This window comes from Ranitomeya variabilis, chromosome 3 (assembly GCF_051348905.1).
Source record: "Ranitomeya variabilis isolate aRanVar5 chromosome 3, aRanVar5.hap1, whole genome shotgun sequence".
Classification (NCBI taxonomy): domain Eukaryota; kingdom Metazoa; phylum Chordata; class Amphibia; order Anura; family Dendrobatidae; genus Ranitomeya; species Ranitomeya variabilis.
This window is the reverse complement of record NC_135234.1, coordinates 396,809,998-396,825,494: the sequence shown is the minus strand read 5'-3', so window position 1 is coordinate 396,825,494 and position 15,497 is coordinate 396,809,998. Positions and strand designations below refer to the sequence as shown.

Here is a 15,497-nt window from a genome sequence, read left to right as displayed (position 1 = left end):
TCACCACCCCTATATACTATACACTTACAGTGCAAGCATCATGGGGCACACGACACAAGTCTGGAATGGTGGCATGAAAAAAGGTGAAGAAGCTTCAACTTTAATATTGTCAGAAGAAGCATTGGTTCGAGTTTGCAAACATGTACGAAAAGAGGACGTTTAAAGATTTGAAACGGGTGATTTGGAGCGATGACATGAAAGTCAATAGACTAGACTCTGATAGTTGCGAATTGATCTGAAAAAAACAAGGGGAAAAGGGGCTAACAGATTGAGAAATTGAAGGAAATGTCAGGTTTGGTGGAGGAAGCCTGATGATATGGGGTTGTTTCACAGCCAAAGGCATTGGATAATTGACCAGTATCAATGGTGGTCTCAATGCTGAGCTATATGTGAGTAACCTACAAGATGAGTTACTTCGTACACTCAAGTAATATGGGTATGAAAAGGACGACATAGTGTTCCAACAGGACAACAACACGAATCATACATTGAGATTGGCGAATATAGGGTTCAATCACTATCAAGTAGAGGTGCTGGAATGGCCCCCACAGTCCCCAGACCTCAACCCAATCAAACACTTGTGGGTAGAATTGAAAAAAAACTGTACACATATCCCAGTGAGTCGAACAGTATGCACCAACTTTGGGAACGTGTAGAAGAGACCCAAGATCAAATTTCAGCCGACACATGGTTGAATCTGATCGAGAGCATGCCCAGAAGGATTCCGGCATTGTTGAAAGCCAAAGATGGATTTACGAAACACTAACAAAATAATACAAATTAAAATTTAGATCCTTAACCCCTTCCCGACATGCGCCGTACTAGTACTGCGCTTCCGGCACTGCATTAGTGCCAGCCGCAGTACTAGTACGGCGCCCCGATCACCGCGGTCTCACGCTGAGCACCGCGGTGATCGGGTGCGGGTGTCAGCTGTATATGACAGCTGACACCCTGCAGCAATGCCCACGATCGGCGCTATCGCCGATCGCGGGCATTTAACCCCTCTGATGCCGCTGTCAATAGTGACAGCGGCATAGAGAGGGATCGCGCAGGGACGGGGGCTCCCTGCGCTCTCCCACCGGAGCAGCGCGATAAGATCACGCTACTCCGGTGACCTGGAAGGAGTCCCCGGATCCAAGATGGCCACGGGACTCCTTCCGGGTCATGAGATGACCCTGCTTGCCGGCGTCTGCTGAGAATTCCTCATAGCAGGCGCCGGCAAGCCTCTGCAATGTGCCTGTCAGATCGGTGATCTGACAGAGTGCTGTGCACACTGTCAGATCACCGATCTGTGATGTCCCCCCCTGGGACAAAGTAAAAAAAAAAAAATGTCCACATGTGTAAAAAAAAAATAAAAAAAAAATTCCTAAATAAAGAAAAAAAAAATAAATATTCCCATAAATACATTTCTTTATCTAAATTAAAAAAAAATCACACAATAAAAGTACACATATTAGGTATCGCCGCGTCTGTAACGACCCCACCTATAAAACTATATCACTAGTTAACCCCTTCAGTGAACACCGTAAAAAAAAAAAAAAAAAATGAGGCAAAAAACAACGCTTTATTCTCATACCGCCAAACAAAAAGTGGAATAACACGCGATCAAAAAGACGGATATAAATAACCATGAAACCGCTGAAAACGTCATCTTGTCCCGCAAAAAAAAGCCGCCATACAGCATCATCAGCAGAAAAATAAAAAAGTTATAGCTCTCAGAGTAAAGCGATGCAAAAACAATTATTTTTCTATATAAAATAAAATAGTTTTTGTGTAAAAGCGCCAAAACATAAAAAAATTACATAAATGAGGTATCGCTGTAATCGTACTGACCCGAAGAATAAAACTGCTTTATCCTTTTTACCAAACGCGGAACGGTATAAACGCCCCCCCTAAAAGAATTTCAGGAATTGCTGGTTTTTGTTCATTCCGCCTCCCAAAAATCGGAATAAAAAGCGATCAAAAAATGTCATGTGCCCGAAAATGGTACCAATAAAAACGTCAACTCGTCCTGCAAAAAACAAGATCTCACATGACTCTGTGGACCAAAATATGGAAAAATTATAGCTCTCAAAATGTGGTGATGCAAAAACTATTTTTTGCAATAAAAAGTGTCTTTTAGTGTGTGATGGCTGCCAACCATAAAAATCCGCTAAAAAACGCTAGAAAAGTAAATCAAATCCCCCTTCATCACCCCCTTAGTTAGGGAAAAATAATACAATTTAAAAAATATTTATTTCCATTTTCCCGTTAGGCTACTTTCACACTAGCGTCGATACGGGGCCGTCGCGCTGCGTCGGCCCGACGTACCGACGCATGCTGTGCAAGCGCCGCACAACGGGGGCAGCGGATGCTGTTTTTCCACGCATCCGCTGCCCCATTGTGAGGTGCGGGGAGGTGGGGGCGGAGTTCCAGCCGTGCATGCGCGGTCGGAAATGGTGGACCGTCGGCACAAAAGTTACATGTAACGTTTTTTGCTGCCGGCGGTCCGCCACAACACGACACAACCGTCGCACGACGGTTGCGACGTGTGTCAATACGTCGCAATGCGTCGCTAATGTTAGTCTATGGGGAAAAAACATCCTGCAGATGACTTTGCAGGATGCGTTTTTTCGCCAAAACGACGCATTGCGACGTATGCAAAAAAACGCTAGTGTGAAAGTAGCGCTAGGGTTAGGACTAGGGTTAGGGCTAGGGTTGGGGCTAGGGTTAGGGCTGGGGTTAGGGTTTCAGTTAGAATTGGGGAGTTTTCACTGTTTAGGCACATCAGGGGCTCTCCAAACGCGACATGGCGTCCGATCTCAATTCCAGCCAATTCTGCTTTGAAAAACTAAAACAGTGCTCCTTCCCTTCCGAGTTCTCCTGTGCGCCCAAACAGTGGTTCCCCCCAACATATGGGGTATCAGCGTTCTCAGGACAAGTTGGACAACAACTTTTGGGGTCCAATTTGTCCTGTTACCCTTGGGAAAATAAAAACGTGGGGGCTAAAATATCATTTTCGTGGAAAAAAAATATTTTTTATTTTCGCGGCTCTGCGTGATAAACTGTTGTGAAACACTTGTTGGTTCAAAGTTCTCACAACACATCTGGATAAGTTCCCTGGGGGGTCTAGTTTCCAATATGGGGTCACTTGTGGGGGGTTTCTACTGTTTGGGTACATCAGGGGCTTTGCAAATGCAGCATGACACCTGCAGACCAATCCACCTAAGTCTGCAATTCAAACAGCGCTCCTTCCCTTCCGAGCTCTGCCGTGCGCCCAAACAGTGGTTCCCCCCCATATATGGGGTATCAGCGTACTCAGGACAAATTGGACAACAACTTTTGTTGTCCAATTTCTCCTGTTACCCTTGGGAAAATAAAAACGTGGGGGCTAAAATATCATTTTCGTGGAAAAAAAATATTTTTTATTTTCGCGGCTCTGCGTGATAATCTAGTGAAACACTAGTTGGTTCAAAGTTCTCACAACACATCTAGATAAGTTCCTCGGGGGGTCTAGTTTCCAATATGGGGTCACTTGTGGGGGGTTTCTACTGTTTAGGTACATCAGGGGCTCTGCAAATGCAACATGACACCTGCAGACCAATCCATCTAAGTCTGCATTTCAAACGGCGCTCCTTCCCTTCCGAGCTCTGCCGTGCGCCCAAACAGTGGTTCCCCCCAATGTATGGGGTATCGGCGTACTCAGGACAAATTGGACAATAACTTTTGTGGTCCAATTTCTCCTGTTAACCTTGGGAAAAAAAAATTGCGGGCTAAAACATCATTTTGTGGAAAGAAAAAATGATTTTTTAATTTTCACAGCGCTACATTCTAAACTTTAGTGAAACAATTGGGGGTTAAAAGTGCTCACCACACATCTAGATTAGTTCCTTAGAGGGTCTACTTTCCAAAATGGTGTCACTTGTGGGGGTTTCCACTGTTTAGGCACGTCAGGGGCTCTCCAAACACGACATTGGTTCCGATCTCAATTCCAGCCAATTTTGCATTGAAAAGTCAAATGGCGCTCCTTCCCTTCCGAGCTCTGCCATGCGCCCAAACAGTGGTTTATCCCCATATATGAAGTATCACCGTACTCAGGACAAATTGCACAACAACTTTTGGGGTCCAATTTATCCTGTTACCCTTGGGAAAATAAAAAATTTGGGGCAAAAAGATTATTTTTTGTGAAAATTAATATGAATTTTTTTTTTTTACGGCTCTACATTATAAACTTCTGTGAAGCACTTGGAGGTTCAAAGTGCTCACCACACATCTAGATTAGTTCCTTAGAGGGTCTACTTTCCAAAATGGTGTCACTTGTGGGGGTTTCCACTGTTTAGGCACATCAGGGGCTCTCCAATTGCGACATGGGTTCCGATCTCAATTCCAGCAAATCTTGCATTGAAAAGTCAAATGTCGCTCCTTCCCTTCCGAGCTCTGCCATGTGCCCAATCAATGGTTTACCCCAACATGTGGGGTATCGGCGTACTCAGGACAAATTGTACGACTTTTTTGGTCCAATTTCACCTGTTACCCTTGGTAAAATAAAACAAATTGGATCTGAAGTAAAAATTGTGTGAAAAAAAAGTTGAATGTTCAATTTTTTTTAAACATTCCAAAAATTCCTGTGAAGCACCTGAAGGGTTAATAAACTTTTTGAATATGGTTTTGAGTACCTTGAGGGGTGCAGTTTTTAGAATGGTGTCACTTTTGGGCATTTTCTGTCATATAGACCCCTCAAAGTCACTTCAAGTGTGAGGTGGTCCGTAAAAAAAATGGCTTTGCAAATTTTCTTGCAAAAATGAGAAATCGCTGGTCAACTTTTAACCCTTATAACTCCCTAACAAAAAAAAATTATGTTTCCAAAATTGTGCTGATGTAAAGCAGACATGTGGGAAATGTTGTTTATTAACTATATTATGAGATATAACTCTCTAATTTAAGGGCATAAAAACTAAAAATTTGAAAATTGCTAAATTTTCATAATTTTCGACAAATTTTTGTTTTTTTCACAAATAAATGCAAGTCATATCGAAGAAGTTTTACCACTATCATGAAGTACAATATGTCACGAGAAAACAATGTCAGAATCACCAGGATCCGTTGAAGCGTTTTAGAGTTATGACCTCATAAAGTGACAGTGGTCAGAATTCTAAAAATTGGCCGTGTCACTTAGGTGAAAACAGGCTTTGGGGTGAAGGGGTTAAGAGCAAAACAGTAACAATGCAGCGACATGACAAGAATCTGCATAACAAATCATAATGCTAAGTAGTTTCAAATTTAAGTATGAGATCTTCAAGATGATTGTCTACAAAATGATGGCAGGCTCAAGTTCAAAGCATAAGTGGATGGTTGGATATGGAGCCTGAAAGTCAAAAGTTCAAACATTGTTACCCTTTTGCTCTTCATTGTACCTTCCCACCCCCACATATTATACAATTTCCTCACCTACTCTACACACTGTACTGTAGCGACATATGTATAGGTATATATGTGTGACTAGCAGTAATTTAACATCTGTCCTGAGACTACAGGTCTCACAGGGGTCACAGCATATGTTATCCTGAGAAAGTCTACTGTCTCCAATCTCGCCAGGGGGCCACGCTAAGATCCAAGAAGGGGGAAGCGTTTTACACCTTCTGTCTCTTTTGAAGAGAGATGTAATTTACAGCCTGACACTATCTATCTGTGAGAAACTTACACAGAGAATTTAAGAGGAAATAATATATTCATTGGTGGAGTGTTCACGGTCCAATCACAAACGAGCAATTATAGATATTAACCTGAGAGGCTGGTCTAGAAATTTGACCTCCAGGGTGACTCTATAAGGCTACGTTCACATTTGCGGTCAGCGCCGCAGCGTCGGGCGCCGCAGCGGTGCCGCATGCGTCATGCGCCCCTATATTTAACATGGCGCATGGACATGCGTTGTGCTGCGTTTTGCGCCGCATGGCCGCAAGCGTTGGACGCAAGAAACGCATCAAGTTGCATTTTTTTTGCGTCCAACTTTCGGCCAAAAACGACGCATGCGGCGCAAAACGCAGCGTTTTAGCGTGCGTTTTGCCGCGTTTTTGTTTGCGTTGTGCGCTGCGGCGCCGACGCTGCGGCGCACAACGCAAATGTGAACGTAGCCTAAATTAGGCCTGTATACATAGAATCGTGTTCACAGATTGAGGGGCAGCCAGGCTGTGTTCCAGTCCATATTCGTCCCCCCCCCCCCAGGGAGCACTAAGCAGACTACAAAGTTAGATATTTCTGTAAGTTTTCTCCTGTTTATATTTATAACTGTTTTGCATATTTGTATGTCTTTTTATTACCATATTTTTGTACTCTTTTTATTGTAAGCACTGTACCTTTTTGTATTAAAGCATAAAACTTTAACAAGATGAACCTTGCATGTTCTAAAGAATCCATAGCCTTAAACTGTGTGATCCTTATGATTGGCAGACAGTAGTAGTAGTATTTCCGGGACTCATCGCCCGTGTGTTCGGTGAGTGGTGGCAGCGTGTATGAGCGGGGCGTGTGGCCTGGGTCAGTGTGTGATTTATGTTCCCATTACAGCATAGGACAGAGGTTGAATGCTGGACTGAGTGAGATGAGATAGATTAACCCTTGCAGGCGCAAACCCAAGTCGCGTGCTGAGAAATGGGTATGTGACAAATTACATTTACTTCACCTCCCCTATATACTAAACACTTACCTTTCCTCCCCTACACGCTGAACACCGACCTCATTTCCCTTATATACTATGCACTTACCTCTCCTCTCCTATGCACTGAACACTGACCTCATCACTCATATATACTATACACTTACCTCCCTTCCCCTACAAACTGAACACTGACCTCAAAACCCCTATATAGTAAACACTTATCCCCTACGTACTATATACTTAGCTCCCTGCTCCCACATATTATACACTTTGGTCACATAGTCTACATACTGAAAATTTACATCACCACCCCTACATACTCTACACTTATCTCCCTCCCCTACACATTGAACACTGACCTCACCATCCTTACATACTATACACTGAACTCACAACCCCTATATAGTAAACACTTATCCTCCACCCCTACGTACTATAAATACTTAGCTCCCTGCTCCCACATATTATACGCTCTGGTCACAGTCTACATACTGAAAATTTACATCACCACTCCTACATACTATACACTTACCTCTCTCCCCTACACATTGAACACTGACCTCAGCAGCCCTACATACTCTACACTTACCTCCCTCCCCTACACATTGAACGCTGACCTCACCAGCCCCCATATAAAACTTCACCACCCTTACATACTATACACTGAACTCACAACCCCTATATAGTAAACACTTATCCCCCACCCCTACGTACTATACATACTTAGTTCCCTGCTCCCACATATTATACGCTTTGGTCACAGTCTACATACTGAAAATTTACATCACCACTCCTACATACTATAGACTTACCTCCGTCCCCTACACATTGGACACTGTCCTCAGCACCCCTATATAATATACACTGACCTCACCAGCCCCCATATACAATGACTTCATCACCCTTACATACTATATACTGAGCTCGCCACCCTTATATACTATACTTACCTCCTCATCCCTATATTCTATACACTTACCTCTACTCTCCTACATACTCTACACTTACCTCACCACTCCTATATACTATGCATTTACCTCCCCGCCCCCACATAATATACACTGACCAACCCACCCCCACATATAGTACACTGACCTCCCCTGCCCCGTTAAAGATGACACATTTCCTTTGTATTTTAGGCCATAAAAAAAAAAATATATATATATATATATATATATATATATATATATATATATATATATATATATATATATATATCTCGTTTCATCTTTAACATTCTAAAACATAAGAAAAGGAAAATGGGCTGATGCAAATGTTTGAGCACTATGCATGTTTAGTACCTAGTAGCATCCCCTTTTGCAAGTAGGGTTTTCGAGTGGGTAAGCCAAACCTCCGACTCCCTCATTCATGCTTCACTACTGAGCATGTACATAAAGTGCAGCACAGATTCATTTCAACTAAAAGCTGAGACCCTTAGATCAGGAACAAAACTGACATTTATAGGACATTTCAGAACTTTCCCAAATACCTATGAAAAAATTTACAGCTCATCTTCCACTGAACTACTGTACCCAATATATTATATACATGTGCTTCTCACAAAATTAGAATATCATCAAAAAATTAATATATTTCAGTTCTTCAATACAAAAAGTGAAACTCAGTGACTTGTTTCAAGTGTTTATTTCTGTTAATGTTGATGATTATGGCTTACAGCCTCTGAAAACCCAAAAGTAATTATCTCAGTACATTAGAATAATTAACAAAAACACCTGCAAAGGCTTCCAAAGCGTTATAAAAAGGTCTCTTAGACTGTTTCAGTAGGCTCCGCAATCATGGGGAAGACTGCTGACTAGACAGATGTCCAGAAGGCAGTCTTTGACACATTCCACAAGGAGGATAAGCCACAAAAGGTAATTGTTAAAAAAGCTGGCTGTTCACAGAGTGCTGTATGCAAACATATTAATGGGAAGTTGAGTGGAAAAAAATGTGGTAGAAAAAAAGTGCACAAGCAACTGGGATAACTGAAAGGATTGTTGAAAAGGCCATTCAAAAATTTGGTGGAGATTCACAAGGAGTGGACTGCTGCTGGAGTCTTTGCTGTAAGAGCCATCACACACAGACATATCTAGGACATGGGCTACAAGTGTCACATTCCTTGTGCCAAGCCACTCATTACCAATAGACAACGCCAGAAGCGTCTTACCTGGGCCAAGGAAAAAAAGAACTGGACTGTTTGTTGCTCAGTGGACCAAGGTTTTCTTTTCAGGTGAAAGTAAATTTTGCACTTCATTTGGACATCAAGGTCCCAGAGTCTGGAGGAAGAGTGAAGAGGCACACGACCCATGCTGCTTGAGGTCTAGTGTGAAGTTTCCACAATCAATGATGGTTTGGGGAGCCATGTCATCTGCTAGTGTAGGTCCACTGTGTTTTATCAAGACCAAAGTCAGCACAGCCATCTACCAGGAAATTTAGTGCACTTCATGCTTCTCTGTGCCGACAAACTTTTTGGAGATGGAAATTTCATTCTCAAGCAGGACTTGGCACCTGTCCACACTGCCAAAAGTACCAATACCTGGTTTAAAAACAACAGTATTACTGTGCTTGATTGGACAGCAAACTCATCTGACCTTAACTCCATAGAGAATCTATGGGGTATAGTCAAAAGGAAGATGAGAGACACCAGACCCAACAATGCAGACTAGCTGAAGGCTGCTGTCTAAGCAACCTGGGCTTCCATAACACCTCAGCAGTGCCACAGGCTGATCACCTCCATGCCACGCCGCATTGATGCAGTAATTGATGCAAAAGGAGCCCCGACCAAGTATTGAGTGCATTTACTGAACATACACATTTCAGTAGGCCAACATTTCGGATTTTAAAATCATTTTTCAAGCTGGTGTTTTAAAGTACTCTAATTTACTGAGATAATGTTCAAAATTACCAGAAACACTTGAAATAGATCACTCTTTGTAATGACTCTATATAATATACGAGATGCAGCCACCCTGGACAAAGACCGACTTAGGGAATGCATGTAGTGTGGGTACCATTCCAGCAGGAGAGGACAGTTACGAGTATGCAACCCTCTCTACTTTTGTGGTGTATTTTCTTTTGAGATATGTCATCACTCATTGCTTCCTAGTGGTGTCTTATCTATTTCATTACCTGCCACCCTATGCATGAATTGTGAGGCCACAGTCCCACGATCAGCTTTCGGTGTGTTTTTAAAGATGCTGCATATTCTTGCAAAGCCAAAAAAGCAGTGTCTTAGGCTACTTTCACACTAGCGTTAACTGCATTACGTCTCAAAACGTCTTTTTTTCGAAAAAACGCATCCAGCAAAAGTTTTTGCTGGATGCGTTTTTTCCCCATAGACTTGTATTGGCGACGTATTGCGACGGATTGACATACGTCGTGTACGTTTTACGACGTATGCGTCGAAATTTGGCGACACGTCGTCTCAAAAAAAGTTGATTGTAACGTTTTTTGTCTCCGCCTAAAAAACGTGTCGCGACGCATCCTGCGGCATACGTCGTTGGCTGCAATGGAAGCCTATGAGCGACGGATGCGTCGGGACACGTCGTACGACGCAATACAGCGCTGCAATACGTTTTTTTTACACTGAGCATGCTCAGAAGCAGGATGTTGTTGCCAATTGGCCAGACACCCCCAAATCTATATAAACCTGGCCTGGGCCTTCAACCCCACATATGCCTGCAAGACCCAGAGAGGAGAAGACTGCCAGCCACAGGACCCCAGCCAGCCACAGGACCCCAGCCAGCCACAGGACCCCAGCCAGCCACAGGACCCCAGCCAGCCACAGGAGCCAGCCACAGGACTCCAGCCACAAGACTCCAGCCACCATAGAGCCAGTGTGAGTATTGCAATTTTTGTGTGCATCTGTGTGCCAGTGAATTTGTGTGTGTGAATATGAGGTACTGACTACAGCAAGAGCTTAAAACCTGAAGAGAACCTGAGGCCTGCCATCGTCCTGCAACAGCCAGTGCCATGCTAGAGTCCAGATGCACCCTGATGCCAGCCACTGTGAAGACCTGCAGCTCCAGCCAAAGGATTGTCAGCCTTTTGTATGTGTGTGTGTGTGTATGTGTCTTCTGATTGGGTTCACCTTTCTGCCTTTGTTGTACATATGTGTATTTGCAGCTTATGTGCGTGCATGTGTATGTGTGTATTTTTGGACGGCTTTGTGCTTTTGTAAGTAATGTGCCTGCACCTTATTATGCCTTTGCCAATCTTATGCCTGTTCATGTGGGGGGGTATGTGTCCATGTTCAGGATTGCATCAGGATTTGGTCAGGATTTTCCATCAGTATTTGTACGCCAAAACCAGGAGTGGGTGATAAAAGCAAAAGTGTGCCTGTTTTCCTATTATACTTTCCCTCCAATTGTTACACTCCTGGTTTTGGCGTACAAATACTGATGGAAAATCCTGACCAAATCCTGATGCAATCCGGAATGTGGACACATACCATGCATGTTTGTGTGCGTCTTGTTGATTGCATGTGCATTTGTCCATGCTTTAATTGGTTAATTGCCTTTTTCTGATGTATTGACTGTATAGTGGTCTGTGTAGCATGTGGTTAAAATGTGTTTTTTTTTTTTTTTTTTTTTTTTAAATCTGATGTATTTTTTAAAAGTCTAGTGGTCTGCAGCTTGTGGTTTGAATGTGTGAGTGTGTTTTTTTTTTCTATTTTAGGGTACGTTCACACAGGACTTTTTTGCTGCTTTTTTTTGCTGCTTTTTTTTATGCTAATTTTCAGCTGCTTTTTACAGAACCAGTAAAGCCTATGAGATTTCAGAAATCTCATGCACACACGTTGGTTTTTTGTTTGATCAGTTTTTTCTGCTTTGCTGCTTTTTTTGGACATAGGGCATGTCACTTCTTTCAGCGTTTTTGCTGCGTTTTTGCAGCGTTTTTTCACCCATTGACTTGAATGGGTGATGAAAAAAACGCTGCAAAAACGCTGAAAAAACGCATGTAGCATTATTTGCTGCTTTTTTTGTGCAGAAAATCATGGCCAGCAGGAAGGGATCTCACAGCCAAGAGCTTAGGGGTGTGGTTAGGGAGGTGTGAAGAGCCATTGTGAGCCATTGTGAGGTGTGAAGAGCCATTGTGAGGTGTCCTGATTGTGATCTATTGTGAGGGAGTTCCTGGTAGTGAGGTGTGAAGAGCCATTGTGAGCCATTGTCAGGTGTGAAGAGCCATTGTGAGGTGTCCTGATTGTGATCTATTGTGAGGGAGTTCCTGGTAGTAAGGTGTGAAGAGCCATTGTGAGCCATTGTCAGGTGTGAAGAGCCATTGTGAGGTGTCCTTTTCTAACAAATTAAATGACCAGGTAGTAGGTAAATACTAGTGATGTGAACGTGCTCTGATAACGTGTTATGTGAGCGTGCTTGAGTACTAACTGAGTGTCTTTGGTGTAGTCATCAAACATGTTTGATTCACCATATACCACAAAAAAAGCATGAAAAAAAACGCACCAAAAACGCACCATAAAAACGCACAAAAAACGCACCTATAAGCAGCTGAAAATTAGCATAAAAAAAAGCAGCAAAAAAAAAGCAGCAAAAAAGTCCTGTGTGAACGTACCCTAAAAGTGTTGATTTTATTTTACTGTTAAAACCATTTGCAGTTGATGTACTTGTATTTAAAATAAAGAGCATTTCAGCTCCTAATTGTGATTTAAAAAAAAAAGAGAAAAAAAAAGAAAATAATAAAATGTTTGTTAAAAAAATGTCCGTAGTATTATTTCATAAAGGTAAATTTAAAACTTTAAAACTGGTGTATGTACCAATGGTTACACATACAATACGGAGTTGGTTGAGGGCTTATTTTTTAATAAAGGTTATACTGTAAAGGTTTTTTTTAGGGGGGGGGAGGTGATTTTTTAAAATAAAATGTGGCAAATATATTTTTGCATGGTGCGTTAACATTTCAATGTGTTATTTTTTGGGACATGGAAATGAATGCTATAACGTGCAACTTTTTTGGGAAGTTTTGGTGTTCACCTGTAATGAACATTTCTGACATCATTTTTGCAGGGTGTTTATCGTTAAACATTACCTAGTTCAGGGGGTTGTCTAACTATAAATCAATTATACATATTACAGATACACCAGGACCGCAGCCACTGACCAGCCCACCAGGACCACAGCCACAAATCTTTCAAAGTAAGTTTTGAAGACCCCAAATCTGCTGCTTCAATGTGTAGAGCAGATTGCAAGTGTCTTTTAACTTACAGAGACACCAGGACCACAGCCGCCGCCTGTCGTCAGCCCAGGACCACAGCCGCCGCCTGTCAGCCCAGGACCAGCCCACCAGGACCACAGCCACAAATCTTTCAAAGTAAGTTTTGAAGACCCCAAATCTGCTGCTTCAATGTGTAGAGCAGATTGCAAGTGTCTTTTAACTTTTACAGAGACACCAGGACCAGAGCCACCGGCCTTGCTTCCACAACAATGTCCTCTTCTGACAGCCCTCCTCCACAGCAACAGCGTGTATCGGTAAGTTAACACAAAATATTTTTTTTTTTTTTTTTTAATTTACGTTTTTTTGGATCACTACATGCATAAATTATGTTTCAACAGGAAGCTGAATCAGATGAGGAGCTGTCAGAAGGGGGCGAGATGGGTGGAGAGATGCAAGTGGAGGAGGAACCAAGTGTAAGTAGTGGTGAAACAGTTGCTTCGCACATCACACTGCACCATACACAAAACAGATTTTCATACATAACTAAACACAGAAAATATATGCCTACCTATAACTGAGAATTTGTTTCCTTTATTTCAGGCTGCTGCTGCTGCTCCTGCTGCTGCCGCTGAAGGTTCTTCCCAGACACTCCCAGAGTCGGCGGACTCGTCGCCGCGGTCGGCCATCAGTGAGTTTTGTTTTTTTGGGAGGGGGATTCTATTGGTACTTTAGTGTTTCAGTGTACTAATTTGTTTGTTTTTCTTTTTTTTTTTGGCACAGGCTTCACAGCGTGCTCCCGCAGAAGAGGATGATGACGACATAGACATTTATGATCTCATCGAGGAGGTTCGCGAGCGGGAGCCGCTGTGGAACATGGCTGACCGCAGGCATGCCGATACCGGTGTCACCCGTCGGCTCTGGGACGAAGTGTGTCACAACCTCTTTCCAAGGTGGGAGAGCCTTCATCCTCAGCAGCTGAGCAAACTAGGTAAGTATTCACTTTCCAGTGATGTTTTGAGCTGACTAATGTATTGCATTTACCTATTTTTTTTTTTCTTTTCATTCTTGTCTTCACAGTTGGAAAGGTTAGGAAGCGGTGGCGGTCACTGAGGGATCGCTTTAAGAGGGAATTTAACGAGGAGATGCAGGCCCCAAGTGGCTCTGCAGGAAGGAAGAGGAGCAAATACAAACACGGCCAGGCCCTCTCCTTCCTGAGGCGAACCATGCTGAGCAGAGTGTAAGTATTCTACAGCCCACTAATAACCATGTTAACCTGTCTACTTAGTTTGCTTTCAGTCAGGGCTTTTTCATATCAATGTATTAATTTCTTTTGTTTTTTCTTTCACAGCACCTTCTCCAGCCACCGGGCGCCTGCATCTTCCTCTGCGCCCTCTGGAGCGATCCCTCCTGAGTCCGCCACTGAGGGCCACGTCGGTAGGCCCCACACCACTGTCCCCTCCTCTGACCCCTCTGTCCCCTCCTCTGACCCCTCCACTTCATCCGCCCCAAGCAGTGGAGCATTATTGCAGGCTTCATTGCTCGCATCTGATGCTGAACAGTTAGCGTTCCCTTTACCCCACCCCTCTGATCCTGCCACCTCGAGACCACCATTAGGTTCGTGGCGTCAGCGACAGAGGGGTCAGGAAAGGAGCTATGCTCCTGAATTCTTACACCTGAATGCATCCTTCCAAGGCTCTTTCAAAATTTTGGGAGAGCAAGTGACTGCTGGTTTCAACATGGTGCAATCCCGCATCAGTGAAACAAGCCAGGAAACCAGCAGTCGCTTGGATAGGCTGCATTCAGCTGTAAGTCCCGATCCGGCCAATCTTTTTTTTCAATCCATGCTCAGGAGCATGGAGAAGCTTTCTTTTGAGCAACAGATGCGGGTAATGAATACCTGCCATAATGCTCTACTGCAGGCCGTTAATGACCCCCAATCTACCCACACACCTCCCCACACCTCCACTAAAATTCCACCCCAGGCCCCATTTCCACCCCAGGCCCCATTTCCACACCATGCCCAACCCCAGGCCCCATTTCCACACCATACCCACCATTACCAAACCCAGCCCCAATACCCACACCAGCACCATTACCAAACCCAGCCCCAATCCCCACACCAGCACCATTACCAAACCCAGCCCCAATCCCCACACCAGCCCCATTACCAAACCCAGTCCCACTACCCAACCCAGTCACAATACCCAACCCAGTCCCCATACCCATCCCGGCCCCCAAACCAAATTCATTCCACACTGTTTTCTTCCTTGCCCAGATTACCTTCCCCAGTAAGTATTCCCCCTACCCCAACACCACCCCCCTCTGGTCAGCCTCCTGGTTTTACCCCCCTTCCACTGCACCCCAAACAAGTAGGGTTTCCCCACCTATCGACGTGGTCCAACCTTCCTGCCCCTCCTCCCCTAGTATCTCCACCCCACACTTTGAAGACCTTTAATAATGTATTGTTATTGTTTGTTAATATTTGAAAAAAAAAATGTAGCAAATTGTTTCCAAAAAAATTGGAAAATAAAAAATATCTTGTTTTGTCAAAAAAAAATATATTTAAAAAAAAAAAGTTAAAATAAAATTTTCTCTGATTTAAATTCTATTCTTTGTGTGTGTGTGGATTTATTAAGGTAATATAATAAAAAAGGTTTAATAAAAACAAACACCAGACATGTGAAAGGTATAACAT

General features: G+C 43.2%; 1 protein-coding gene across 1 annotated transcript; it reads left to right on the top strand.

The window, feature by feature from the left end:
- The first annotated feature begins 13,408 nt into the window (after positions 1-13,408).
- LOC143816121 (uncharacterized) lies at positions 13,409-15,288 on the top strand. Its single transcript, XM_077296117.1, has 4 exons — positions 13,409-13,490; positions 13,583-13,790; positions 13,880-14,039; positions 14,151-15,288. Exons 2-4 carry the CDS (start codon positions 13,676-13,678, stop codon positions 15,286-15,288), a joined length of 1,413 nt encoding a protein of 470 aa, XP_077152232.1. The 5' UTR covers positions 13,409-13,490; positions 13,583-13,675.
- Positions 15,289-15,497: the final 209 nt, after the last annotated feature.

What these genes read in the sequence shown, in the direction of transcription:
- LOC143816121 (XM_077296117.1), top strand. Translation starts at nt 13,676, where the DNA reads ATGGCTGACCGCAGGCATGCCGATACCGGTGTCACCCGTCGGCTCTGG. An exon ending in TCAGCAGCTGAGCAAACTAG is followed by an intron (nt 13,791 to 13,879) that starts GTAAGTATTCAC and finishes TTGTCTTCACAG; the next exon opens with TTGGAAAGGTTAGGAAGCGG. An exon ending in CGAACCATGCTGAGCAGAGT is followed by an intron (nt 14,040 to 14,150) that starts GTAAGTATTCTA and finishes TTTCTTTCACAG; the next exon opens with CACCTTCTCCAGCCACCGGG.